This window comes from Bubalus bubalis, chromosome 9 (genome assembly GCF_019923935.1).
Source record: "Bubalus bubalis isolate 160015118507 breed Murrah chromosome 9, NDDB_SH_1, whole genome shotgun sequence".
Classification (NCBI taxonomy): domain Eukaryota; kingdom Metazoa; phylum Chordata; class Mammalia; order Artiodactyla; family Bovidae; genus Bubalus; species Bubalus bubalis.
Window position 1 is genome coordinate 67,902,169 of NC_059165.1, and position 27,182 is coordinate 67,929,350.

Consider the following 27,182-nt stretch of genomic DNA (forward strand, 5'->3'; position numbering starts at 1 on the left):
GCGGAGCTTAAATTTTGCCAGACTCCAAAATGGACCCCAGGAAGGGCTTGGTTTCAGGTATGAAGCCGATTGCTTGCCATCCGGGTAATGGGAGGGTCCTTTCTTAGCCTGTCCCCTAGCAACAGGTCTCCTTGGTTACCAGGAAGCCCTGACAAGCTTGGGCGGGTGGCTCCACCCCCACGCCGGGACTAAGCGCCGCTCTCACCCGCTTTTTTGAGGGCAATCTCGGAGGCTTTGTGCTCAGCCTGCCCTTCAGCCTAACCCAATCTCTGTGTGAGTTTGTAGCTCACCTCGTGCGGAAAGGCTCCCTCTCCCCACCAGGCTGGGTTAGGGCTCTTCTCTGCGCTTTCGCTGCCCTTAGTCACGTGTACGCGTTCGTAGAGTGAAAGACTATGGTGCCCAGTTCCCTGTCCCAGCCTGCTACCTTTCGTTACCACCAGAGGGCACTTTCTCATGGCGCATCTTCTATAGCTCTGAAAATGTTAGTCACTTAGTTGTGTTCGACTCTGCGACCCCATGAATTGTTCAGTAGTCTGCCAGGCTCCTCTGTCCATATGATTATCCAGGCAAGAATACTAGAGTGGGTTGCCATTCCATTCTCCAGGGGATCTTACCGACCCAGGGATTGAACCCAGGTCTCCTGCATTGCAGGCAGATTCTTTACGGTCTGAGCCACCAGGGAAGCAAGCCCTAAGCCCTTTAGCTCTAAACTCTTACAAAGGTCCCCAGTTCCAGAAGGTCGAAACCCGTGGCATCTACAGCCCTTCACCTGCCGGTATCATGTCCAGCCTCTGTCTCACCCCCTGCCGCCACTTCCCCCGCCACCTAATCCCCAGCCACCCTAAAAGTACATACAGTTTCCCTTATCAAGCACCCTTCTGTTTCTTTGCCCGTGCGGTCCTCCAACAAGTACTTTTCTCCTCTTCTTTTGAGGACTCCTAGTTACTCTTGCCTGGAAAATCCTATGGACGGAGGAGCCTGGTAGGTTGCAGTCCATGGGGTCGCGAAGAGTCGGACACGACTGAGCGACTTCACTTTCACTTTTCACTTTCATGCATTGGAAAGGGAAATGGCAACCCACTCCAGTGTTCTTGCCTGGAGAATCCCAGGGATTCTCCAGCCTGGTGGGCTGCCGTCTATGGGGTCGCACAGAGTTGGACACGACTGAAGTGACTTAGCAGCAGCAGCAGTTACTCTTTAAGCTTCAGAGTTCCCACATGCAGGGAGGGGCCCCAGGCAGAGTACACGCCTCCTTCCCCCAGCCCTGGCCACGTGGGACTGCGGTGGTGTCTGTCCTTCCTTGCCTCTCTGGGAGAGTCACCTAGAGCAGAGGATGGTTGGAACTGTGCGGAGGATTCCCATGTCGTGGGACCAGGACAGAAACCACTAAGGTCAGACTAGATGCTCTTTATTTTCCAGCTCTGCACCATGGAGGGTCGGCTCCCCAGGGGCCCACGGAAGGGACACCCAGCCAGTTGGGGAGTCTGGATGTGCCGGCCATCAGGGTAGGGAGCCCACGGTCACCGCCTGCTGTCCAGAATGCTGCCCATGTCCTCTAGTCACAACCGAGTAGAAGGAAAGTCTCCTTTTGTATGGTCTACGCGGGGTGGGGGTGTGAGGCCCAGGTCATTGGCTTGTGGGCTGGCAGCGTTTCCACAGGTGGTAGGTGAGGAACACCAGGAGAAGGAGCCCCAGCGCCAAGCTGCTGGTCCACAGGGCAGCTGACATCGTCGGGGAGCCTGGAGAGAGAGGCATCTGGAATCCTGCAGCCCTCTTCAGGCTTGGGGAGCAGCCCGGCAGAGCCTGCTAAGGGCTCACGGATTGACTAGTTTCCCTGAAACTGTACAAAGGACTTAACAGTTTAAAACACCTTTGTGAAATGTACAGAAATCCCTGGACTAGCCAAAGGCCTTTGGGTGTTTAGTCACTCAGTCGTGTCTGACTCTGTGACTCCACGGACTGTAGCCCACCAGGCTCCTCTGCCCATGGAATTCTTCAGGCAAGAATGCTGGAGTGGGTTGCCATTCCCTTCTCCAGGGGATCTTCTGACCCAGAGATCGAACCCGGGTCTCCTGCATTGCAGGCCGATTCTTTACTATCTGAGCCAACAGGAAAGCCCCCAAAGGCCTTTAGAGCAACTCTTTGGAAAGGTGCCTAGGACCTTGTAGTTAGAAGTGAGCAGTCCAGGAACTTCCTGATGGTCCAGTGGCTAAGCCTCAGCACCCAGTGTAGGGGACCCAGGTTCCATACCTGGTCAGGGAACTAGATCCCACATGCCACAACTAAAGGTACTACAAGCTGCAACTAAGACCAGATGCAGCCAAGTAAATAAATAAATCGCCATATAAATATTTTTTTAAAAAGTGGGCAGTCCAGTGAGGGGTCCCTCACCACAGCTGCATTTGAAGTGTGACCAGTCTGGGTGGACAGCACTGTCCATGTAAAACACACATTGCATTTTGAAGACTTAGTCTGAAAACAAACTTCAGTCATGCTTCTTAATAGACTGCATGTTGAAATGATAACATTTGAGATATATTGGGTTTGATGATATATCGTCAAACTTATTTTTACTTTTTTTTCCCCTCTTGAATGTGGCTTCCAGAAAAACTGGAATTACTGATGTGTCTGTGTCTTGTTTCTATTCCACAGGCTGTCTCAGTCCGTCGAGTTTACAGGGTTTACAAAATGCTGTGACAGCTACAGGGTCCCTGAAACTTAGTTATCGCCATGCAGGCAGCTGTGATTTGTGACCCTTAAAGGGTCAGGGAAGCCCACTAGACAGGTGAGGACACAGGCTGACTAGCAGGGCACTCCTTGTCTAAGGCCTGGACACAAGGCTCCCCTCCCTCCCAGGCCCCTGCAGTCCCCAAACTCACAGATTTCCGGGACCACATACAGGTTGGCTGTGTGGCCCCCAGGGTCCAGGCGACACTGGAACCAGCCCTCAGGATGGCACCCGGACCACAGCGTGCTCCTGCTGCTCAGCCAAGCTTGGGCCCCCGCCTCCCGCATCTCGTAGGCCTCCAGCCCGCCAGGGGCCTGGGTCCAGTGCACAGCCATGCTGGGACCACAGGGCACCTCGCACAGCAGCTCTAAAGCCCCTGATGCTGACGACTGGTGGATCTCCGGGAGGCACGGCCTGGGGGAGCTGTTTCTGGACGCGGCGCCAGGACTTGCGGGGCCAGGACTCGTGGGGCTGCAGGTAGAGGCCAGCTCGGGGGAGGTGGTGATGGGAGGCTTCGGGGGCTTCATGACAAAGGGCTCTGGGGTGGTTGTATCAGTGGGCTCCGGGGACGCAGTGATGCTGGGCTTTGCGGGGGTCATGGTGGGCGGCTCTGAGGAGGTGATGCTCGGGGGCTCCGGGGAGGTCAGGCCCTGCAGGACTGGAAAAGGCAGCAGCCATTTGTTTTCTACCTGCTGCCCAGGCCCCTCTCCTACCTCCCTCTCTCCGCCTGAAACACATGGTTGGACCTGATCTGCTCCAAGCCCTGTCCTTCACTTGGATGAATTGCAGGGTATCCCAGTGGGTAGGAGCAAGATCGGGGTCTGACATGCCCCCCATGACACACACACCAGCGAGTGTCTAAATCTGTTAAGAGGCGTGAGAGCCCCCATCTAGGGGCTGGGCTGCAGAGTGATGCAGGCATTGGACTTTATTATTATGGGGCTAAGGGGGGAGGAAGGGAGGAAGGGAGGGAGGGAAGAGGGCCTGCCTAAGGCACAAGGACGTGCCTAAGTTTTCTTTCTGTACCACCTTGTGGTGCAGATGAGAGACTGAGGGTCTTCCTACCCCACCCTACTTCCCTTACCTCAGCAAGGGAAGGCCAAACCTTCCAGGCCCCCAGGCCCCCAGTCATTAATGTGAGTTTTGGGGTGCCCTGTCAGAGAACCAGTCTGTGCTTGCTTGGCGAGAGGCTGCCACAGGCTTGGTGATATGGGTGGGGTTGTCCCAGAAGAGAGCAAAGTAAACAGTAACCTCTGACGTGAACTGACCACCTACTGTGTGCCAGGCCCCACATTAAATGTTTTCATTCATTCAGCAAGCATTTATTGTGCACCTACAATGGGCCAGGCCCCCAGGATAACAGTTATTCATTCATTCATTCAGGATGTATCTACTGAAAACCTACATGCACTGGGCCCTGTTTTAGCCTCTGGGGACACAGCCATGAACACATTCCTGTCTTAGTGAAACCATCAGCAGGGGAGACAGATGATGGAAAAAGCGAGCACACAAGTCGGATGTTGATAAAAGGTGTCAAGAAACATTCAACAGGGGAAGAGAAGAGGCCTGTGTGTGTGTGTGTGTTTGGGGGGGTAGTGGGACCTCTTGGGCAGGAAGATCAGGGCAAGCCTCACTGGGAAGGAGACCTCACTGGGAAGGAGGGGGGTGCGGGAGCTGTAGGGAAGAGCATTCCCATGGAGGGCACATCAATGCAAAGGCCCTGGGGCAGCAATGCCCCTGAAGTGTGGGAGGAACTGCAGTGTGAGTGAAGGGGAAGAAGGGAGGGGGATAGAGCAGGTGTGCAGGGCCCTGTGGGTGGGTGCAGCCAGCTTGGACTTTCTCCTGGAGGGAGGTGGGAGCCCTAGAGGGCTGTGGGCAGAGTAGGAGCAGCACCTTGGTGGGCTTGGCTCAGGGTAGGTGCGCTGCAAATCTGTTGAATGAATGAACCAGTGAGAAGTAGCCCCCTGGCTGCCACTGGAGGCCAGGTGAAGGATGGAAAGTGACTTTCCCTCTAGCTGGTGGTGCGAGACCTGTCCAGGTGGAGACCCAGTGGGTGCAGGGAGGAGCCAGGACTCCCAACGAGTGGCCAGGCAGCCACCCAGGGCTCACCAGGGACTCAGGTGCTGGGTGGTGTGACCTTGTCCACTTCCCCACGGGCGCAGGCTCACCTGGAATGGTCCGGTGGCGGGTCAGCTCCAGGCCGGGCAGCCTCATGGTCACCTGGCAATGGAGGGTGCGCAGGCTGGAGGTCTCTGAGGTGGGCAGCAGCCAGCGCTGGGTCACTTGGAACAGCGAGTCCTCGCCTTCCTGGGGCTCCTCAGTTATGTTCGGGAGGGCTTCCACTCCCTCCAGTTCCCGATCCCCCAGGAGCAGGGACATGGAGAGGGTGTCAGGGCCAGCAGGTGTGACGTTGTGGGCCGTGCAGGCCACCTCCTGGTCCCTCCCTGGCACAACGGCCTCAGGGGATACAGTCAGCTGGTCAGGGAAGGCTGTGGGGGAGGGGACGAGCGGGTGAGCTGAACCAGGAGGTTTAGGGCTGCGCCTGGAAGAGGGGGCGTGGAGGTGGGGCCTGGGGTTCCTGGAGACTGCTGGGGTACCGGGACAGGGGAGACCCACTACGACAGCCTGTGTAGCTAGAATATAAGGTGTCAGAGCGAGTCCAGAGCCAGAGCGGAAAAGGCAGGGGGTGAGGTCCTGGAGGATCGGGGGGGTGGATGGGGGAGAGGGATGCGCGGAGAACGGGGATTGCAGAGCGACTCTGGAGGACCTGCGAGGCGGGCTATGAGCTGGGACGTGGTGGGCAATCCGGGAAGCGTTCCAGGCGGAGGTGGCCAAGGGACGGAGGGAAAGCAGTGCTGCCGGCCGGGGCCCCGAGGGCGCAGAGGCGTGGGGAGGGGCGGGGGCTCACCAAACACCAGGAGCCGCACCCGGTGCTGGAGGTTCACGTCCCCACAGGAGCCGACGCACACGCGGGTCCCCGCCGCAGACAGCGAGGCGTTGAGCACGTACAGGATGCTGAGGCCCGCGCCGGACTGCACGGCGCCCAGACTGGTGTCCAGGCCCCGCCACACCACCGAGGCCGCCCTGCCGTCTGCGCAGGTCATGCGGCAGGTGAAGTTTCGCGACTCGCCCACGGCCATCGCCACCTGGCTCTCAGGTGGATCCACTTCCAGCAGCCCACCTGCGGGCGACCGCGGTCTCAGCTCCGCCCTCCTCCTCCCAGGCCCCTACGTGGGGTCCCCCATCACCTCCCCAACCTCCGCACGCGCGTCTGCGGCCCCTCCCCGCTCACCGCGGCCCGGCTGGAGCAGCCCCAGAAGGAGGGGAAGCAGGAGGGCGCGGCCCCGTTCCATGCTCGGCCAGGCTCTGTCCCTTGCCCGTGGGGGCGGTGGCTTAAATAGTGGCGTCCCGGGCTCCTTCCCGCCTCCCCGCGACCCCGCGACCCCGCTTCCCCTCTTCCAGCTGCTCCCCGGGGGTTTCCCGAGGGGGTTTCCCACTCTGACCCCCGACGACCCTGGAGGCGACAGAGGGGCAGGGGCTGGGGGCGAGAGGTGCGGGGGCACGGTAGGGGAGCGGCCGAAGTCGGAACAGGAGGGTAGAAGGCCTGGGCCGGTTCCAGGCCTCGCTTTTAGAAACGCAACCTCGGAAGATGGAGGCAGGAGAGGGTTGACGGTGGAGGAGCCAGGCCCGGGGTTGGCGCCAGGTTCGCGCCGTCGCGGGACTCTCGGTCTTTACTACCCGGAGCGGCCGCACGGGGGCGATGGAGAGCGGTCTCCTGGGAGCTGGAGCGGCCGCGCTGGGGTTCTCCTGCGGTGGACCTCCTGGAGAGGGGTCCTGGCGGAGCGGGGGGAGGTCCCCCAGGGGTGAGGATGTTGTGGGGTGGTGGGGTCTCTTGGGGGGTGATGGGGCTGCAGCCCACGATGCCTACGACACCGCAGTAACCGCCTCTGAGCTTGTCTCCCGTGCGCCTAATGGGCAGGCAGGATGGGAGCCCGGGGCCACGGAGCGTCTTCCGAGGAGACGCCTGGGAGGGGACCCACAGCAATCATCAGCCAGGCCCGAGATCCTCGTGTCCCCAACGCCTGAATCCGTCTGCCCTTTCCGTTGTGTAGACCACCCTCAGCCTGGTCCTGGGTTCCCTCAAGGCCATTCACCACCGGGCACCAGAGTGGATTTAGAAACACCCTCTGAGCATGCAGACACTCCACGGCTGCCCCGTGGCAGAGGGAAAAACCCAAACTTCAGGCCACGGCCGGAGCCTGGGCACTTGGCAGCCTCCGGACCTAGCACATGCCTTCTCTGCTGGGCTGTGTCCAGACGCAGCCTCCTGAGTGGGAAGCGCCCCAGCTAGCTTCCCCTCCCCCCACTTCCTCCAAGTCCTTAGAGAGGTCAAATGGCTGATGTCATATCCCCCCTGTACTGGGAATAGCCGGGGCGGGGGCGTTGTCTGCTGTGGCCTGTGCTGTGACCCCAGACTCTAAGCACAGCAGGCACGCAGGAGGAAAAGGGTGGAGGGTCCTGGCTGCCCCCCACCCCCGCCTGACTTTAGGTGTGACTTGTGCCTCAGTTTCCCTGACTTCAGAGTGAGAGGACCTGCTGGGAGATGCCAGTTTCTAAGCACTACCAGCTCTGCCCATCTGTGTTCTCAGCATCTTTTTTTTTTTTTTTTTTTAAACTTATTTGACTGTGCAGGGGTCTTTGTTGTGGCTCTCAGCATCTTCCGTCTTCCTTGCAGCTGCTGGATCTTTAGTTGCAGCAGATGGATCTAGTTCCCTGATGGGGGTCTAGTTCTAGACCACCAGGGAATGCCCTCTTCTCAATATCTTAATTGTCAGAGGCAGAACGTGGGGCCCAAGATCAGGGACTGGAGGCAGAGAAGGGGAGCTGAGGCTGAGGGGCTGGGGGCAGAGGAGGGGCTGAGGCTAGGGGGGAACTGGGGCTAGGAGGAGCTGAAGCTGGGGGACTAAGGGCAGAGGAGGGGCTGAGGCTGGGGGGACTGGGGACTGGGGTGAGCTGAGGAGGTGGCTGTAGAGGGCTGGGGACAGAAGAAGGAGGCTGAGGCTTGGTGGTCCAAGGGTTGGAGGGTGAGGCTGGGGGGCTGGGGATGGGAGTCAGGCTGGGGGGGCCTGGCATCAGAGGATGGAAGCTGAGATTCGGGGGGCCCAGGTGTGTGAACCCAGAGTCTGGCTTCTTTGGCCCCATCCCCCTACCCCTGGTGCCGGGAAAGGCAGCACAGGAAGGAGGCTCCGAGGTGCGGTCCCTCCCCAGGCCGGAGGTTTGGGCCCTTCTCGGGAAGCTGGGCCCTTAACCCGGGTGGGGGGCAGCCGGCCTGGTGAATGGGTCTCTTCCCAGCCCCTGACCTGGCTTCCTGCTGCCCTGGCAGCCAAGGTCCTTGCAAGGCGTGGGCCTGCTGCCCCCACCCCCCAACTGCCTGGCCCCTCCAGCACCAAGCCTCTGCCTGTGTGAACGAAGAACCGTTGGGTTAAAGATGCCTGCAGTGATCAGAGGGCAGTGCTAAGGGGGACACGATGACCAGGGCATCAATGGAGGGCACCATGAGGAAGGGACAGGTGGGCTCAACAGAGGAAGAAGGTTCCGGGCAGAGGTGGGGGACAGGAAAGGGCAGAGACACCGAGACAGAGTAGGGATGGGGGAGGAAAGGGATGGGCAGGTGCTTGGAGGAGCAGAGCCAGCACCAGGGGGAGGGGGTGGAAGACTGAACCCTACTCCTAGGCTGCTCCAGGGACATCTGCTTCTGCCCCTGGGTGACTGAGCCCATGGGAGCCGCTGCCAGGGGGGCTGATGGTCTGGCTGTACCCCCTACCCTGGGCTTCCTGCTCTTGGTTCCCACTTCCCAGCATTGCCCCCTGCACAGAGGAAGTCCTCAGTGATCTCTGCTGGAAGCCTCCTTTCCATGGAGGGTCCTGTCACCGCCGGAGGTCGGACACTCTAGCCCCCTCCTTGCTCCCCAGGATGATCTCAGGGCTCTGCGGGGGACTGGGCTGAGCAGGGTGTCCAGAGGCCAGTGCCCTGGCCCCGGGAGACACCTGTTCCCCCAGGACCCCTGTACTCTGCCTGGCCAGCTTCCCTTGCTAGCATCGCTGGTCAGTTGGGGGCCTCATGGATTTTCTTTGGTGTGAGCTAGAGCCCTGGGGCAGGGCTGAGTCATTGGAGCACCGCCCCCCCACCACATCAGATGCCCCACTCAACTCTGGTGCTGGAGGACCCTGGATGTCACCCTCAGCCCCCTCCCTGGATGGCTTCCTGCCTGGGTGGTCTCAGGGAGGTTAAGGGAGGAGATGGAGGCTATGAGGGTCAAAGATGGCCTGTTACATAGCCCCACAGAAGGTTCTAGAGCCTGACAGGGCTATTCAATCAGTTCTTCAATGTCCCTGATGGTCCCTGAAGTTCCCTGGCCAAGCTGGGCTGAGGGGGTAAGGAGGGCACAGGGGCAGGACAGGCCCCAACTGACCTCAGCAGGTGTGGGCAGACTTGGGCAGAGATAACTCAGGTCTGCCCGCCCAGCACCTGCCTGTCTGGCCATCCACAATTATGCACCCACTCTGTCCCTTAGGCCACCAGCCTCCAACCACCACTATCCATCCATCTACCCAGCCTTCTGTCCACTTGTCATCCAGCTGTTCATCCACCCATGCATCCATCCGCCCTCAACTGAACAAGCTCCCCCATCTACCAACCCACACGTCCACTTTGGCAGCCTCAGTGTGGTGTGGTGACTGGCTGTGTTTGAGGGGGAAAGCACTGCTCCGCTGCTCCAGGCTGTGATGAAGGGGGAGGTTTACAAGGTTGCAAACTCAGATTACTACTGAGTTTGTAGCAGGCAGGGCTGCCAGCCAGATGTCACTCGGTTCAGTTCAGTCGCTCAGTCATGTCCGACTCTTTGTGACCCCATGAATCACAGCACGCCAGGCCTCCCTGTCCATCACCAACTCCCGGAGTCCACCCAAACCCATGTCCATTGTGTCGGTAATGCCATCCAACCATCTCATCCTCTGTCATCCCCTTCTCCTCCGGCCCTCAATCTTTCCCAGCATCAGGGTCTTTTCAAATGAGTCAGCTCTCCGCATCAGGTGGCCAAAGTATTGGAGTTTCAGCTTCAGCATCAGTCCCTCCAATGAACACCCAGGACTGATCTCCTTTAGGATGGACTGGTTGGATCTCCTTACAGTCCAAGGGACTCTCAAGAGTCTTCAACATCACAGTTCAAAAGCATCAATTCTTTGGCACTCAGCTTTCTTTATAGTCCAACTCTCACATCCGTACATGACCACTGGAAAAACTATAGCCTTGAGTAGATGGACCTTTGTTGGCAAAGTAATGTCTCTGCTTTTTAATATGCTATCTAGGTTGGTCATAACTTTCATTCCAAGGAGTAGGCGTCTTTTAATTTCATGGCTGCAGTCGCCATCTGAAGTGATTTTGGAACCTAGAAAAATAAAGTCAGCCACTGTTTCCACTGTTTCCCCATCTATTTGCCATGGAGTGATGGGGCGAGATGCCATGATCTTAGTTTTCTGAATGTTGAGCCTTAAGCCAACTTTTTCACTTTCCTCTTTCACTTTCATCAAGAGGCTCTTTAGTTCTTCTTCACTTTCTGCCATAAGGGTGGTGTCATCTGTATATCTGAGGGTATTGATATTTCTCCCGGCAGTCTTGATTCCAGCTTGTGCTTCCTCTAGCCCAGAGTTTCTCATGATGTACTCTGCATATAAGTTAAATAAGCACGGTGACAGTATACAGCCTTGACATACTCCTTTTCCTATTTGGAACCAGTCTGTTGCTCCATGTCCAGTTCTAAGTGTTGCTTCCTGACCTGCATACAGGTTTCTCAAGAGGCAGGTCAGGTGGTCTGGTATTCCTATCTCTTTCAGAATTTTCCACAGTTTGTTGTGATCCACACAGTCAAAGGCTTTGGCATAGTCAATAAAGCAGAAATAGATGTTTTTCTGGAACTCTCTTGCTTTTTCCATGATCCAGCAGATGTTGGCAAATTGATCTCTGGTTCCTCTGCCTTTTCTAAAACCAGCTTGAATATCTGGAAGTTCCTGGTTCACATATTGCTGAAGCCTGGCTTGGAGAATTTTGAGCATTACTTTACTAGTGTGTGAAATGAGTGCAATTGTGCGGTAGTTTGAGCATTCTTTGGCATTGCCTTTCTTTGGGATTGGAATGAAAACGGACCTTTTCCAGTCCTGTGGCCACTGCTGAGTTTTCCAAATGTGCTGGCATATTGAGTGCAGCACTTTCACAGCATCATCTTTTAGGATTTGAAATAGCTCAACTGGAATTCCATCACCTCCACTAGCTTTGTTCCTAGTGATGCTTCTTAAGGCCCACCTGACTTCACATTCCAGGATGTCCGGCTCTAGGTGAGTGTGAGTGATCACACCTCATGATTATCTGGGTCGTGAAGATTTTTGTTGTACAGTTCTTCTGTGTATGCTTGCCACCTCTTCTTAATATCTTCTGCTTCTGTTAGGTCCATACCATTTCTGTCCTTTATTGAGCCCATCTTTGCATGAAATGTTCTCTTGGTATCTCTAATTTTCTTGAAGAGATCTCTAGTCTTTTCCATTCTATTGTTTTCCTCTATTTCTTTGCATTGATCGCTGAGGAAGGCTTTCTTATCTCTCCTTGCTCTTCTTTGGAACGCTGCATTCAAATGGGTATATCTTTCCTTTTCTCCTTTGCTTTTCACTTCTCTTCTTTTCACAGCTATTTGTAAGGCCTCCTTGGACAGCCATTTTGCTTTTTTGCATTTCTTTTTCTTGGGGATGGTCTTGCTCCTTGTCTCCTGTACAATGTCATGAACCTCCATACACCACTTAAAATGTGATTTTTAATTTAAATATTAACCTAAAAACAGATGTTTAACCTGCTTATCAGAAAACTTTTAAGTGTGCTTGAAGCAACTTGGGTTTATGAATCTACTTTCTCATCTACAATCTCATTTTAAAATTTTATTTATTTAGTTATTTTTGGCCACTCCATGCAGCATGTAGGATCTTAGTTCCCTGATGAGATATTGAACATGTGCCCCCTGTGGTAGAAGTGTGGAATATTAACCACTGGACTGGCAGGGAAGTCCCTTATTTATTTATTTATTTTTGGCCTCACTGGGGGCTGGGGGTAGGGGAACCAGCTCCCTGGCCTTGCAATGGATCTGGGTCCCTGAGCACAGAATGGAAATGTCCTCTATCGGACCCTTGCCTGAGCCCTGGGATGCCCACTGTGCTAAGGGTTTAGGATGGTGGTTTTCACCAGGTGGACTTTTCTGGTGGCTCAGCTGAAAGAATCCACCTGCAATGTGGGAGACCTAGGTTTGATCCCTGGGTTGGGAAGATCCCCTGGAGAAGGAAACAGCCACCCACTCCAGTATTCTGGCCTGGAGAATTCCATGGACTGTATAATCCATGGGGTCACAGAGTAGGACACGACTGAGTGACTTTCACTCTCACCAGGTAGGGGCACTAGGTGACTCCTGAAATGGAGAGGATGGGGCCGGGTGCCAATCAGTGCTGGGAACATCAGAGGTTGGGAAATCCTGGGTGGGAGGTGGTTGGTGGAGGACTTGGGAGCCTCTGGGCGCCCTGCCTGTAGACGCGGAGGGGTTGGGTTGGGGGTCACCCAGGGTCGACCCCTCGGGGAAGTTCTCTGCTCCAGGAGCTTGTTTGAAGCCCAGGCTCTCTACCCCTGACATGAATGGACCAAGAGGATGCGGGCCTGGCAGCAAGGTCTGGGTGATGGGAGGAGGGGGCTGCAAATTCAGAGCCAAATCAAGGTGCGATTGGGGTCGTTCTGCAGGGAGGGTGGGAAACTGGGGTCGCAGGGCTGTGACCAGACACCTGGGTCAAGGCGTCTGGAGGGACCAGGATGGGCTTGGGGGTGCTAGGTAAGGAATGAGGCCAACGTCTAGCGTCAAGCCGACCAGCAGGGGAAGGTCAGGATGGGCAACTGAAGTCAGGGTCCTGCTGGAGCCGAGGGTCGGTGGTCAGGTCAGGTTCGGGCGGGATTGAGGGTCAGGGTCGGGCCTGTAGCTCGTACTCGCCGCGCTGCGTCTTTGGTGACGAGCTTCTCAACCAACAGGACGCGGCGGTCCAGCTCGGCTCGGCCCCAGAAGGCCCACAACCTACAGCGAGGATTTCAGGAACACCCCGGCGCGCGTTCAGGTCTCCCCGGAGAACCACGGTTCCCCCCCCCCGCCCCCCCCGCCCGGACTACAACTCCCGACATGCCGCAGGCGCCGGAGCGGCGGGCCGGGGCGCGTTTCCCTCAAGGCCGGAAGGAGCGCAGCGTCTCTCTAGCCCCGCACTGGCCAGCGAGGTCGCACTGCCCTCGGTTCCGAGCGTAGGGGGCTCCTGTACGCGCGTGATTTAGCACCAATGACGGCAGCGTTGTGCGTCTTTAAGGTCACGCTCCCGGGGCTCCTGCTGCGCTGGCACCGCTTGGGACTCCGGCGGGAGCTCCTGAGGCAGGGGATATGCGGCGAGGCCTGGGGTCCTGCATCCCGAACCCAAAGGTCCGGGTCGCGAGAGACTGCACCACTAGGTCTGGACCGCGGCCTCGAGGCTTCGGGGGCGTCTCAGGGGCTGGGGTGGGGTCGTGACAAGGGTCGTGTAATTGGACGGGGTCCGTGCTAGGCGGTCAGGGTCCGGTCTCCCGGCCCAGGGTCACGGTGCTGGGGCCCTGAGTGTGTTCTCTAGCGCTGGAGGATGACCAGGTTCATGCTGAGGCTGGATTTGTCGCACGGGTCTGGATGAAGATCATTCATTAAGTCACCGAGTAGTTATTGAGCGCCCGTGTGGCCATGCTCAGTCGTGTCCACGTCTGTGGGACTCCTCTGTCCATAGGGTTCTCCAGGCAAGAATACTGGAGTCGGAAGCCATCTCCTGCTCCCAGGATCTTCTGGACCCGAGGATGCCACCCGCGTTTCTTGTGTCACCTGCTGACAGGTGGATTCTTTACCATTGCACCACCTGGGAAGCCACTAGTCGCCAAACATTGTTCTAAGTGCCTGAGAGACAGCAGAGAGCAAAGTGAGCAGACCCTGCCCAGAGGGTCTTCCATTCTAACTGGGGCGGGGAGGGACCAGGAAGTGTAAACATTAAGTATAATAAACAGGTAGCAGTGTGCTCATGGGACTTCCCAGGTGGCTCTGGTGGTAAAGAACCTGGTTGCCAATACAGGTAAGAGACTCGGTTCGACCCCTGGGTCTGGAAGATCCCTTGGAGAAGGGTATGGCAACCCACTCCAGTATTCTTGCCTGGAGAATCCCATGGACAGAGGAGCCTTGGGGGCGACAGTCCATGGGGTCACAAAGAGTCAGACATGACTGAAGTGACTTAGCACTGGAGCACTAGAGTGTGCTTATAAATGTTGAACAGCTAGCACTTTTAAGGCACTTTTAAGCCCTGCTTATGGCACTTTTAAGCTAGTACTTTTAAGCCCTGCTCTATGGCACATACTAATTCGTGGGGTGTAAATACTCCCTTCATGGGTGCTTTCAGGCTTCCATCATGACATCAGCTTGCACATAAAACTTCTGCAAATTTAAGCCAGCTCTCAAAAGCCCCAGCCCAGCACTGCACTGGGGGTCAATGCTATACTATATTTGTGGGAGATAAATGCAGTGGGAAGGGCTTCCCAGGTGGCTCAGCAGAAAAGAATTCACCTTTGGAGAAGGCAATGGCACCCCACTCCAGTACTCTCGCCTGGAAAATCCCATGGATGGAGGAGCCTGGTGGGCTGCAGTCCATGGGGTCGCTAAGTCGGACACGACTGAGCGACTTCACTTTCACTTTTCACTTTCATGCATTGGAGAAGGAAATGGCAATCCACTCCAGTGTTCTTGCCTGGAGAATCCCAGGGACGGGGGAGCCTGGTGGGCTGCCGTCTCTGGGGTCGCACAGAGTCGGACACGACTGAAGCGACTTAGCAGCAGCAGCAGCCAGTGCAGGAGCTGCAGGAGACCTGAGTTTGATCCTTGGGTGGGGAAGCCTGGAGGAGGAAATGGCAATCCACTCCAGTATTCTTGCTGGGATAATCGCATGGACAGAGAAGCTTGATGGGCTATGTCCATGGAGACTGGGACACATCTGAGTGACTGAGCACACGCACAAAGGCAGTGAGAAAAAGGGGAATTGGCAGTGTGGAGGTCGGGCATATGTAGGGTGACATTGGGTGGCCACATGGGGAGGTTTGAGCAAAGACTTGGGGGAAGGGATGAGAATTAGGAAGCATCTGTGTGGGAAGGGGTGTACCAGGTGGAAGATACAGTATATGCAAAGGCCTTGTAGCTGGAGCTACCTGGTGAGCTCCCGGAAAGCAAGGAGGCCAGAGGGGCACCCATAGGGATGGGGAAGGCCATCGAGGGGAGATAGGACCTAGTTGTGGTCAGGTCAGACTTGGTGGGCCTCAGGAAAGCCTGCTAGACCCTCTCAGCCCCCCAGTTTGGACCCTTCTTTCCCCTGAACCTTTTGTCTTTGTCTTCATAACGGGGACTAGGCAGGCGTGCAGCCAGGGACCCAGCGGAACAGGAGAGCCACTCCCTCCCCACCTGGCGGGGTCCCTGGTGGTCTGAGTGGGGAGCCGGCTCTTTCCTGAATGGAGGCATGAGGGGAGTTGGCAGGTTCGCTGGGTCCTTCCGGAATGGAGGCAGGAGGGAGCTGGCAGGTTCGCTGGGTCCTTGTCCGTCTGAGAAGAACAAGGCTTCCTTGTTAGCATCCCCACCTCCCTGGAACAAAGGGGCAGGCAGCCACCAAGGCGCGTGAGTCTGAGTCAGGCCCTGCTGAGGGACAATTGTGAGCACCTTGGGGAGGTGGGAGGTGAGAGATCGCAGGCCAGAGGGCAGAGGGAGAGTTGACACTGCGTGGGGCAGCGTCCTGAAAATACCTGCCCCCCGGCCCGCCCCACCCACCGTGCCAGGGACAGAACAGCAGTCTGGCCTATAATCCAGCTTCTCACTTTCAGCCCCCAGACAGCTTTAGAGATGGTGAGGGACCTCAGCTCAGCTATGTCAATAGCCCCCACCCCTTTCTTCTGTGGCTGTCTGTGCACGGGGTCGGGGCCAGCGATGTGCTGACCCCAGGACAGGACATGCACAGCTTCGCCTCTTTTGTGTGTGTGTGTGTGTGTGTGAGAGAGAGAGAGAGAGAGAGAGAGAGAGAGAGAGAGAGAGAGAGATGGGAAGGAGTGGGGAGAAAGGACAGTAAACTGCTGAAGAAAGCAGCTGGTCTGAGCTCAGGTCCCACTCTTGACGTCTCTCTCCTAATGCTGACCGCTCCTCTCCTCTGCTCCAAAGTCTCCAGGGCTCCCACCTCCTCAGGTTCACAGCCAAGGTGTACCTGCACCCACAGAACCCATGGATGACCAGCAGCCCACCCTGTACAGCTGGTCCACAGTGTGTCTGTGTGCATCTCCTGCTGGAGCCCCAAGCCCCCAACCCCAAGAGTGAACTCATGATCATTTAAAGGCTGCCCTGGGACTCCCCAGTGGTCCAGTGGTTAAGACATGCTGCTTCCACTGCAGGGGGCAGTGGGTTCAATCCCTAGTTGGGGAACTAACTGACCAAAAAAAAGTAATGCCCCATAAATATTTATACAAAATGGAATAAAATAAGTAAAGCCTGCCCCTCCCACCTCTGCTCCCTCCCAGGTACCCGCAGCTCCATCCTTTGAGGTGAGCCAACCAAAGCCCTGGGGCTCTGTAGCTACCTCCCTCCCTCAAATCCGCTTGCAGACCTTGTTGTTTCTAGTTTTAAAGTAGACCCAGAATCCCTGCTTCTCGCCCACTCTTCCATCCCTGCTTAGCTGGGCCCACCATCCCCCGGCCCCCAATTCCCCCTCCCATCTTCACTCCCCACATTCCCCCTCACCATCGCCCTATCATCTCCCTATCATCCATCACCCCTCCCTCACCCCTCCAAGACACCCCCATCTCCACCCCTTATTCCCCTTTCCCAGGGTCCCAGTGCTGCCCATGGCCTGTTCTCCCCGAAACCGCCAGAGGGCGCCTGTGAGCAGAGAGCGAGGCGCGTCCCTGCTCTGCCCCCTCAACCCCGCCCTCCACACCTTCCCCTGCCGTGGCAATCGAGCCTTCCGCGTCCCCGGGCCCTTACCTCCTGCCTCAGTCCTTCGCTCATCCTCCCCGCGGCCCCTCCCACCTGCCAGGCGCAGGGCTGTCTGTCCCAGGGCCTTTGCACAGGTGGTGCTCCCTCTCACCAGGTCTCCCTGCTCTCTCCCCACCTCCCTCTGGTCTTTGCTCCGGTGACTCCTCCCCACTGAGGCCTCCTAGGCTGCACACCCACAGCTCTGGCCCCTTCTGACCACCCCCTCCCACCCCATTCTTCTCCAGGGCACTACTTGCCTGCCTAAGTGGAAAGGAGAGGCGGGGAGGTTGTGTATTTCGTTCACCCCTGTTTCCCCTGTACCGGAAACTACCTGACGCGCAGCTCTGTCCTGGTGGAATTAGTAGTTGTGATGAGGGCTGTTATCAGAGGAGCACTGGCCGTATTTAGACCTCGGCTTAGCCGGGCAGCCTCACTGGATTCTGCCTGCACCCGGGCCTCGCGGCTGGGCCTGAGTCCCGCTCTCACGCCCAGCTGGGCTTCCGTTTTCAAGTTCTCTGACTTGCCCTCTGCTGCTCATGTCATTTTGGATTAAAATGCGGCTTGTTCCCATGTAGACTTTGACTTGTTCACATCTCAGCCCGCCTGCTGGAGTGAAGATTTCTGGGCTAAAGAGAGAGAATCCGGCCAGGAGTGGTGGCCAGGCGGGCTAGTGGGGGATGAACTCGAGTGGGGAGGGGCCTGGGCCTGAGGGTCCCCCGAACACTCTGCACAGGCTCAGGCTGCCTGTCCTTCCTATTCACTGCCCCCCGCCCCCCAACTCTGTGTTAGCTCTTGGCTTCTCATAGTCAGAAAGGGGAACGGAGCCCTGGATGGATTCTGAATGTAGGTTCTCATCCCAGAGGGGCTGGGTCACCGAGAGGAAATGGAGGTGGTGGGAGCCGAGTCCAGTGTCTCCAGCTCTCTTCACTCCAGGGCTGACCAAGGCAGCCTGGGCTGGGGGCCCAGAAATGGGGAGGGCTGGGTCCTTCCACCCCCTGTCCTGGGCCCCAAGGCTGACCAGTTCCTGGGCTCCTGCACATCTAGCCAGTGTGGGTCCCCGAGAGGCGCCCATGGACAGGAGGAGAAGGAGGTGGGTATTCATCCCCCATCTCCTACTTCTGTCCATGACTCTGCTAAGGAGCACATAGCTCATTGAGTGTCGGGGCGACCGGTGCCTGAGGATCGAGCTGGCTGTGGGCTGATGGGCAGAAGTGAGCATCTCTGGGGAGGGGAGCAGGTGAAGGCCCTGAGGTTCCCATCCAAGGGGCAGGAAGCTGGCTGATGTGGCCACAAGGTCGTGGATGAGGGCTGAAGGCTAGGAGTCCAGGGCAGAGGGGAGCAGGATGAGACAGGGAGGACTTGGGTTTTATCCTCAGGATGAGGGAAATCCAGAGATTGAGCATACCTGGAAAACTGAGCAGGAATTAGAACCCGGGAGAAGCCCTTGATGCCAAGCTTTGCTCTAAAACCTGAGTCAGAATTCCGTGCAATCCCTACCCCCACCCCCACCGCCCCCTTCCCCTGACTCACCCTCCCTCCCTCCCCACTCTGTCTCCCCTCCTGTGACCAGAGGAGGTCAGAATGCACACCTCTCATGTGATGCTAGGATAATTAAACACTGCGATGCTGGGCCAGGATGCCTGAGTCCCAGGCTAGTAACCTAGTGACTAGGATACGGCAAACGCCTCTGGCTTCACACAGACTCGTTTCCCCCAGAGCCTGCAAGTCTGCAGGGCTGCCGGCCTCCTGTCCCGATGTTGTCATTCATTCACCGCGCTGGTTTCTTGTTGATCCTTTTAAAGAATCAGCTTTTGGGTGGTGGTGGTGGGGCTTTGTTAATTCTTTCTGCAGTTTTCTGTTTCATGCATTTCTACTTCATTTTTCAAATCTCCCTCCATCTACCCACTAGTACTCTTACATTTTTCTAGTTTTTAAAGGTGAAACCTTAGGTCATTGATTTTAAGATCTTCTTTTCTATATTTTTATTTATTTACTTGTCTGCGCCAGGTTTTAGTTGCAGCATGTGGAACCTAGTTTCCCGACCAGGGGTCAAACCGGGGCCCCCTGCATTAGGAGTGGGGAGGTTTAGCCACTGGACCACCAGGAAGTCCCAAGATCTTTTCTAACATAGCATTTAAGACTTGTTTTATGACCTTTGACACAGACTATAACATTTTGAATAAAAAGTTTCAAAAATTATAGAATGCCTAAAAATTACATTGTGGAATGAATTGTATGATATGCAAATGGTCACTCAGAACACCTGTTAACACGTTGCACTGCAAAAGGGCGTGACCACACAGCAGCAAACAAGGACGCTCTGAAGACAAGGAATGTGAATTCTGCTTGGCCAGGCTTACCTGAGCCTGGTCTCAGATCCCGACATGGGTTGGGGTTGGGGGAACCTTCCTGTGTCAGGGACAGAGATGCTCTGTGTCGCTGGCTTCTGGGAGGAGGGGGCTTCCTGGACAACCGCAGCCACCCCTTGGCCCACGTGACTCCTGTCCTGGACTCAGCTCAGCCCCCTCCTATCCTGAAATGTTGCCTTCTCATCGTCTCATCGCAGTGACCACTTGTCCTGCCCTGCTCTCTGTTTGCAGAACATGTAACACCTTTTAAGGTATGAAGTGCTCCTTTATACATTTATTGCTTATTTCCTCTTGCCTCCTGACATCAGCTCCGGTCTGTCTCTTCCTGTCATGTCCCCCAGCCCAAGCAGAAACTAGTACAGAGTTGGTGTTCAGTGAGAACTTCCTAGATGAGGGAAGGAGGGGAGGAAGGAATGCTTCTTGGCTCAGAGTGGCAATCTTGGACCATGCCTTGGCCTCCCCAGCTGTACAAACAGGGCCATGCTGCCCATGACCTCGCCCATCCCTCCTGCCACCAGGCTGTGGGTGTCCTGTTTGTGGCTCCAGCTCCCGGGAGCCTGCTCTGGCCTGGGCTGCCTAGCTCGGCTGGCTCCTGGGGGACTGGCTCTGCTGACATTGGACTCTTTCCTGGACTGTCCGGCCGCCTGGCCGACACTCGATCCTGGCCCCACTTCCAGGCCAGCGACCGCCGGCCAGCCTGATCAGGCCAGGGCCCCAGACTCCCTGCCGCGGGACAAGGGGCCATCTGTGCCGTTCCGGATGGTGTGGTTGGCCAGGGCTCTGCCAACCCCGCAGGAGCTGCCAGCATCAGGGACAGTGCCGGCACCTGTGGCCCAGAGCTGTGCGGCCAAGGAGCAGACACCAGGAGGCAGGGGCATCCGCCCACCATGGGGACTCTCACCTGCGACCCAGCTCCACGGCTGACCCCAGTGCCTCTGGGCCGGCGGGCCACTGACTGTCAGATCCCGGAGACCAGCCTGAGGAGGACCTGCGGGGTGGCCACCTTGGAGCACGGTAGGTAGGTGGGCGAGGGGCCCTGTGGAGGTGGGATACTTCCCTGCCCTCATCCCCCCAACCCAGATGGGGTTTGGAACATGTGGGAGCCCAGCTGGAGGCAGGAGCTTCTGGCAAGCCCCTGAATTTCCCAGGAACTCAATTTTCCTTCCTGCAGGATGGGTGTGAACCTGGCATTCTTGTGGGCCCGAGTCCAGTATCATAAATCAGACACCTTTCCTGGTGCTGACTCTACAGTGGGCAACAGAGCAGCAAAGGTCCTGTGGTGGGGATGGACGTTAGCAGTGACAGCCGAGAAGCCTTTGCAGTGTGTTCACTGCTGATAGCCACCTTGGAGAAAAGGCAGCAAGGAGGCTGTGAGCTTGTGCAGGGGCAGGAAACGAAGAGATCTGTGGGCAGCTGAGTTTCCTGACTCTGCCGTGGACTCTGGGATCTTAGGGCCTGTTCAAGCCACAGTTCTCCATCCCTAACAAGGCAGCTGGAGTCAGACTGTGGGACTGACATTCTTGTGGAGGCCACCAAACACTGCAGCTGTGACAGTGTGTCTCCATGTCTGGGGTCAGTTTCCCTACAGGTGGCCATGTGTCTCTGAGTCTGGTTTCCCCACTGGTGACAGTGTGTCTCTGTGTCTGGGGTCAGACTTTCCAAGGTGCCCTGGCCCTGCAGCCCCTCCCTTCTATGACTCACAAAGCCTTGTCATTCCCCACTTCCCCCGGCAGGGGAAGGCAGCCCCTCCTCCCCTACCCCTGTCATGGAGGTTGGCTAGGAGGTGGGTGGGGGCTCTGGGGCTGGTCCCTGGGTTCCCCCTTCATCAATCAGGGTGAGCAACCCAAGGCCGTGACCCAAGGAATCTGGTCACAGGCTCTGGGCCAGGCTTGTATGCCCTGCCTTCCACTGTTGGCTACATCAACCACGACTGCACCAGGGTAGCCGGTCCTGCCTACTCACTCTTCCGGAGGCCCATTGAGGGTAAGGCCGGTGGGGCTGGGAGGGGTGTGGGGGGTGGACCTCCAATCTCCCACTGGAGCACTTCCTACCCCCCTTAGATCCAGGCCCTCACTGATCAGGCAGGAAGCTGGGAGGGTGCATGGTGTCACCCCTACTGTGTGACCTCAGGGAAGCTGCTGTGCCTCTCTGGTCCATTTGCTTATGGAAGGGGAGTAGTGGGCGGTGTTCTCCTTGCTGCTTGACTCGGAAAAGCTGTGTCTCAGTTTCCCACGCTGTGAACAATGAGGGCACAGTCCTTACCAAGTTGTACTCAAGACCAAATACACCTCAGAAGCCTGGAGAGGTTCATGGAGTGAGAATTAGGTGGTTTCAAAGTGGCTACCACAGCGCCTGGCCTCTATCAGTAAAGAAGGGCCCTGAGCGTGGGGGTGGCCTCCAGGCCTCCATCAGTGGGATGGGGGCTCCCGGGCCATGCTGTCCCACAGGACACAGGGAGGTGGGAGGCGACCTTTCATGTTTGGACAGGAAAGGCTGGTGAGGCCGCAGGCTGTGGACAGTGCCACTGCTGCCTGCGCCTTCACAGCGATGCCTGCAGGTGACTTCACCCCGCATTCCAGAGCACTCGGGGCCCTGAGTGGGCTGGGCTGGGGGCTGGAAGGGTTTTTACTCTGTGGGGACTTGATTCGTGTGGACAGAGGCTCCTTTGGAGGGGTGGGGCTCACAACCTCTTCCCAGCCTTCAGAATCAGCATCCACCCCAAACCCAGGAGCCTGGGAGTGGCCCCAGAGGCACATAAGGGAGTTAGCACGGCGTCTGTCACTAGGAAGGACTGAGAACTGGGTCTGTGGCCCAGAGCAACCTGGACTTCCAGGCTCTCTTCCCAGTCATAGGAGCCCATCCTGGCACAGAGGGACAGACAGAATGGGGAGTTGGGTTACTGGTGGTTAGTGTAGACTTTGCTGAGTGCCCAGAGCAGACTCTTAGAGGTGGGGGCATGGGAGCTGGGCTTTGTAGGATGAATAGGAATTCGGTCCCCCTTGAGAAGAAGGGGACTCCAGGCAGATCTTGCAGCACAGGCAATGGCCTTGAGGTGGGAAATGACATAAGCAGGGCTGTGCCTATTTGTCAAGACCATGCTTCATGTGTATGCACCATGTCACATATGCACTTGTACACATGGTACTTAAACCCATGAATCCGTGTCACACCTACTACTCTTAGATTCACATGCATTGATACCAGAGTGGGCTTATAAACAGTGGCAGTGGCCATCATAGTAAGGGTCACGAGTATTAAGTGCAGGCACCAGATCACCCTATCCCGAGGATCATCTCCCCTTCCATCTTCGCATCCTGCTGGTGTGAGGAGGAGACTGGCCAGTTGGGCCAAGAGCTTCCTCAGGACCAGCTGTCAGAGACCCGACTCAAGCCCTGCCCCCCAGGCTGGTCTCATGCTAGCATACCCCAGCTCTGCAGGGCTCTCCTCCAACCGATGCTTACTCAGGGCCTGGTTACTTTAACTCTACACACAATTCTAAGTGTCTCATAGTGGGTCCCTCAAGCCGCTGACAGGTTGGAGGTTGGGGGTGGGGCACAGCTCTGATTTCAAGCACATAGATGGTCAACATGATCCCATGCCCCAGGTCCGGGCAGTCACTCCTCCATAGGCTGTCCTTCAGGATGTGGCAGGGGCCTCAGGGTTAATGAGGGCATCGACTGGGGGCGAGGTCACTGGAGCTGCCCTCGAGACCCTGGGCTCTCCCCTGCAGCATCTCCGCAAGAGACCAGCCCTGGGCCAGTCTACTTCCTGGACTCGAAAGTCACCCGCTTTGGCCGCAGCTGCACCCCTGCCTACTCCATGCAGGGCCGGGGCAAGTCTCCCAGTAAGTATCTAATTTGAGCTGATCCCGCCCACAGGACCCTGCCCCTTCAGGGTCTCAGTGAATCTTGCACCTCCCTCCCTTTCTGCCCTACCCCCACCAATTTCTTAGATCCTCAGTGTCTTTGGAATGACAAAATCCAGTGGACTTAGAAGAGGGGTCAGGGACCCTAAGAGAACCTGAACGGGTAAAGTGGGCCAGGCTAATGTGACCCAGTACACATGTGGGCACATGTCTACTCAGCCATCCATCCATCTACTCACCCACCCATCCATCCACTCACCCACCCATCCATCCACTCACCCATCCATCTGTCTGTTCATCCATTCATCCACACTTTCATCCACCCTTCCATCCATCCACCCACCCACCCACCCACTCACTTACCCATCCATCCATGTACCCACTCACCCATCCAACCATCCTTCCATCTACCCATCCATCCATCCATCCATCCATCGTCCACCCACTCACCCATCCATCCACAGTCTGTCTATTGATTCATCTACAACTCCCTGAATCCATCATCTGCTCATTCACTCATCACCTCTCCACTCACTACCCATGCTTCTGTTGACCCATCCACTCAAACACGCACTAAACCAACTGCTGAGCATTGAAGTAGATTTGACTCATTCTCACTTTTTGTAAGACCCCATCCCAGGGTGGTTAGATCCAGGTGGGGACTTCTCACCTCAGTGTGGCCATGTCTGGAGAGGTGGAAAGACCCACATCAGGGGGAACCTGGAAGGGCTGTGAGGGCTCTCTGTAGGAGCATGTGGAGAAGACATGGGGAGAAGGGGATTTTGGGGCTGTCTTAAGATGGAGAAGCAGCTCCTGGGAGGTTGGAATGGGAAACAGGAGGTATGCCCAGCAGAGGGCTGAACCTGGACAAAGGCTGGAGGCTTGAAAGAGAAAGAGGGCAGCCAGGCTGCTGTGAACTCCACAATGCATATGGCAGGGGAGCCATGCCAGATCTTAGAGGAGGTGAGGACTCTGTCCACTGCCCATTCTTACAGGTCTGGAGGTGACGCCCGGCCCTGGGGCTTACAGCCCAGAGAAGGTGGCCCCCATGCGCCAGCGGACGCCTCCAGCTTTCACCCTGGGCTCCCGCCTCCGCCCACGGCCCCTGAACACCTCAGCCCCTGCCCCCAACACCTACACCCTGCCCTCCCTCTGGGGCTCGCAGGTCTTTACCAAGCCCAGCAGCCCCAGCTACACCGTGGCTGGCCGCACACCCCTTGCTCGCCCCCCGCAGGACCCCGCGGAGATACCCGGCCCTGGCCAGTATGACAGCCCGGACCCCAATGCCTACCGTCAGCGCCGGCCGGCCTTCACCATGCTGGGGCGGCCCCGAGCCCCACGGCCCCCAGATGAGACACCCGGCCCTGGCAGCCACAGCCCTGAGCAGGTCACTGTGACCAAGGCCAGGGCCCCGGCATTCACCATGGGTATCCGCCACTCCAAGCGGGCTACCACCATGGCCGCAGACACTGCACCCTGATGCCCTCATGACAGGAGGTGACAGGATGCCTGGCCCACTCCTGGGTTGAGCCTCAGTCTCCTGTGCTGTGAAGTGGGGGGTAGGCAGGTGGTTGGAGGGGGGAGCCTAGGAGAAGCCAGGGTGAGGGGAAGGCACCTCCTTCCTTCCTGTCTTCTGAAAGGTCCAAGGTCCTTCTAGGCCACTGCTTTCTCCAGTCCCGGGGGCTGAGATCCCGTGGTCCCCACAGGGTGAGTCTCCTTCCAGCGTCCCAGTTTCTTCTGTCCAGGTCACACCAGGCCGGGCCAGGCCAGGTGGAAAAAGGGACACTCTGGCCTTCCCTAGCTGCTGGCCAGAGACACGGCTTCCTGTGTCCTAGAACTCAGTGTCCGCCCTCGAGGGCCTGGGTCCCCATCATGGCTCGGGTTTCTGCCTCATCCCTGGGCTCATCCCTGCTACTCATGGAAGGGTTGTTTGGGCCCAGATCCTGCTGGAGGCAGCCCTGCTGCCCTCTCTACCTGCCCCACCCTCTAGCCGCCTGCCAATAAAATCCTGGGGCATCGGCAGCCGTCAGCATCATGGTTGCATCTATTCACGCCACAGGAAGGAAACCTGAACACTGCTCTCAGATGCCAACCCCTAACTCTGCAGCCCCCTGGGCACCTGGATGGGACTGAAGAAGGGGTCCAGGACTGAAGGAAACGAGCCGTGGGGCAGGGGCTTTGAGTGGAGGGAGCCAGCCTGGTAGGCTTCTTGAATGAAGGGACACCAAAGCTGGGCTTTGAAGGATGTACAGGAACTTGATGAAGTTGAACATTTGCCACAGTAGGCACCTACCGTGTTCCAGGCATTGATAAGGTTGTTTTGCAGCAACTCCAGAGGCAAGTCACGTTTACGGACATTTGTCAGAGGGCATAATGGGTGCTGGTGTCCTTCCAAGGCCTGGATATGAATCCTGCCCCATGGGCTCTGTTCCTGCCACTCTTTTCCACTGACAGAAAAGAAATAACGTGGATGAAGCATGTAACCAAGCCCTTGGGACCATGACACCTTATTAACTACAGCCCAGAAAGACCCTAACCCAGGATCTTGGGAGGGACAGACTGCACTTTGACTTCCTGGAGGAGATGACCCCCAGGGCAGCGCAGCAGGAAGAGCCTAGACCTTGGAGTTGGGAGTCAGCTCTCTCCTACTTGGCCCCTCTTCCCCAGCCTGGGTGCCAAACCTCAACACACACCCTTCACCAGACTAGGTGGACACATGCCAGGACCCCCTCTACACACACCTGTGTACATATCAGGACCCCCTACACACACACCTGTGTACACATCAGGACCCCCGACACACACACCTGTGTACACATCAGGACCCAGGACTCCTGACACACACACCTGTGTACACACTGGGACCCCTACACACACACAGTGGTAAACATACCAGGACCCCCCAACACACACCTGCGGTGACCCAGACTCCCTCCTCTCTCACACAGACACACACACACACTTACATCCGCACAGAATATACACATAATCCAACTCTCACACAGTCCACAAGTCTGTAGCCCGCAACAGAGACACAGCACAGAGCCCAGGTGAGGGCTGCAGACCACGACCAAAAGTCCTCCGACCCCCTCACTGACCCGGGGCCACGCCCCTCCCGGGCCGCAGGAGCACAATAGCTCTCGGGGCCGGAGGCTCAGGCCTCCAGCCGCATCCCCGCCCCCGCCCCGCCCGCCGGCCAATCACGGCCGCGCGCGCGCCTCCAGTCCGCATCCCAGCCTCCTCCCCCGGCCCGCGGGCGGCGGCCGCGCGGTGATCTCACCACTCTAATTTATCGATCCGGTCTCGCGCGGCCTCGCCAGTCCTTTGCTTCCATCCCCACCGGCCTGGCTCCGGCCCCCTCCCTTTGTTTCCCGGCAGCCGGCCCTGCCCGGGGCGGGGCTGGAGAGGCCGGGGGGGACCGGCCAGCCCCCGTCCGGGAGGCTGGGTCCTGGGATTGTGTTGGGTGGACCCTGGAAACGGCTCCCCAGAAACGCAGCAGGAGGAGTCCGTGACCCTTTGGTCCGCTCCCCCGGCTTATAGCCGGGGAAACTGAGGCCCAGGGCGAGGCCGCGTAGCGGGGACTCGGCTCGCTCGGACGCAGCCAGCCGGACTGGTTCCAAGTGTGCGCTGTGTGCCCCAGAGCACACCCCTGCCCCTCGCTGATCTCAGGTTCCCAGTTAGAAAATCTAGCAGGGCCTGATTTTCAAGTACCTCCTCCGTCAGGAGCAGTGGGAAGGGAGGGAGACGACCTGGGGGTCTGGGGCGCTCTCCTGCCTTGACTGAGCTTCATTCCTCTCCAGACCTCAGTTTCCTCCTTTCGAAAAGGGAAGAAAGGAGATTTCTGTTTCTCCCACCTCTGTCCTTCTAGGAACTTGGGGGACGTGTGGAGTGCTAAGTAAGGGGTCACCGCCCGGGTGCTGGGTTCGAAACCTCGCTCCCTCCCTGTTTGCAGACCCCGAATCAGCCCCCTGCCTTCGGCGGGCCTCAGTTTCTCGTCTCCCCGCCGGGCACCGGGGCGCCGAGGGCCGGTGGTCCCAGGGGCGCAGCCCCCCGCGGCTGCGCGCTGGGCCGGACGGATGACATCACCGGGCC

The 27,182-nt window shown here is 57.5% G+C and overlaps 2 protein-coding genes across 4 annotated transcripts; one reads left to right on the forward strand and one right to left on the reverse strand.

Annotated features, from left to right (window-relative positions):
* Positions 1-1,392: 1,392 nt before the first annotated feature.
* Positions 1,393-6,449, reverse strand: MADCAM1 (mucosal vascular addressin cell adhesion molecule 1). Its single transcript, XM_006052727.4, has 5 exons — positions 6,021-6,449; positions 5,637-5,909; positions 4,897-5,217; positions 2,880-3,386; positions 1,393-1,739 (listed from the first exon to the last, which is right to left on the reverse strand). Exons 1-5 carry the CDS (start codon positions 6,079-6,081, stop codon positions 1,627-1,629), a joined length of 1,275 nt encoding a protein of 424 aa, XP_006052789.1. The 5' UTR covers positions 6,082-6,449; the 3' UTR covers positions 1,393-1,626.
* Positions 6,450-13,010: 6,561 nt separating this feature from the next.
* Positions 13,011-25,290, forward strand: ODF3L2 (outer dense fiber of sperm tails 3 like 2). 3 transcript variants are annotated; one of them, XM_044947691.2, is made up of 6 exons: positions 13,011-13,297; positions 19,423-19,476; positions 19,903-20,239; positions 21,101-21,208; positions 22,956-23,069; positions 24,086-25,290. In XM_044947691.2, the coding sequence occupies exons 3-6, from the start codon at positions 20,113-20,115 to the stop codon at positions 24,568-24,570; spliced, it is 834 nt and encodes a 277-aa protein (XP_044803626.1). In that variant the 5' UTR covers positions 13,011-13,297; positions 19,423-19,476; positions 19,903-20,112; the 3' UTR covers positions 24,571-25,290. The 3 variants fall into 3 exon arrangements, with proteins under 3 accessions (XP_044803626.1, XP_045022524.1, XP_044803627.1); XM_045166589.1 differs by lacking the exon at positions 13,011-13,297 and having other exon boundaries at positions 14,694-19,476; XM_044947692.2 differs by lacking the exons at positions 13,011-13,297; positions 19,423-19,476 and having other exon boundaries at positions 20,107-20,243.
* The last annotated feature ends 1,892 nt before the right edge of the window (positions 25,291-27,182 follow it).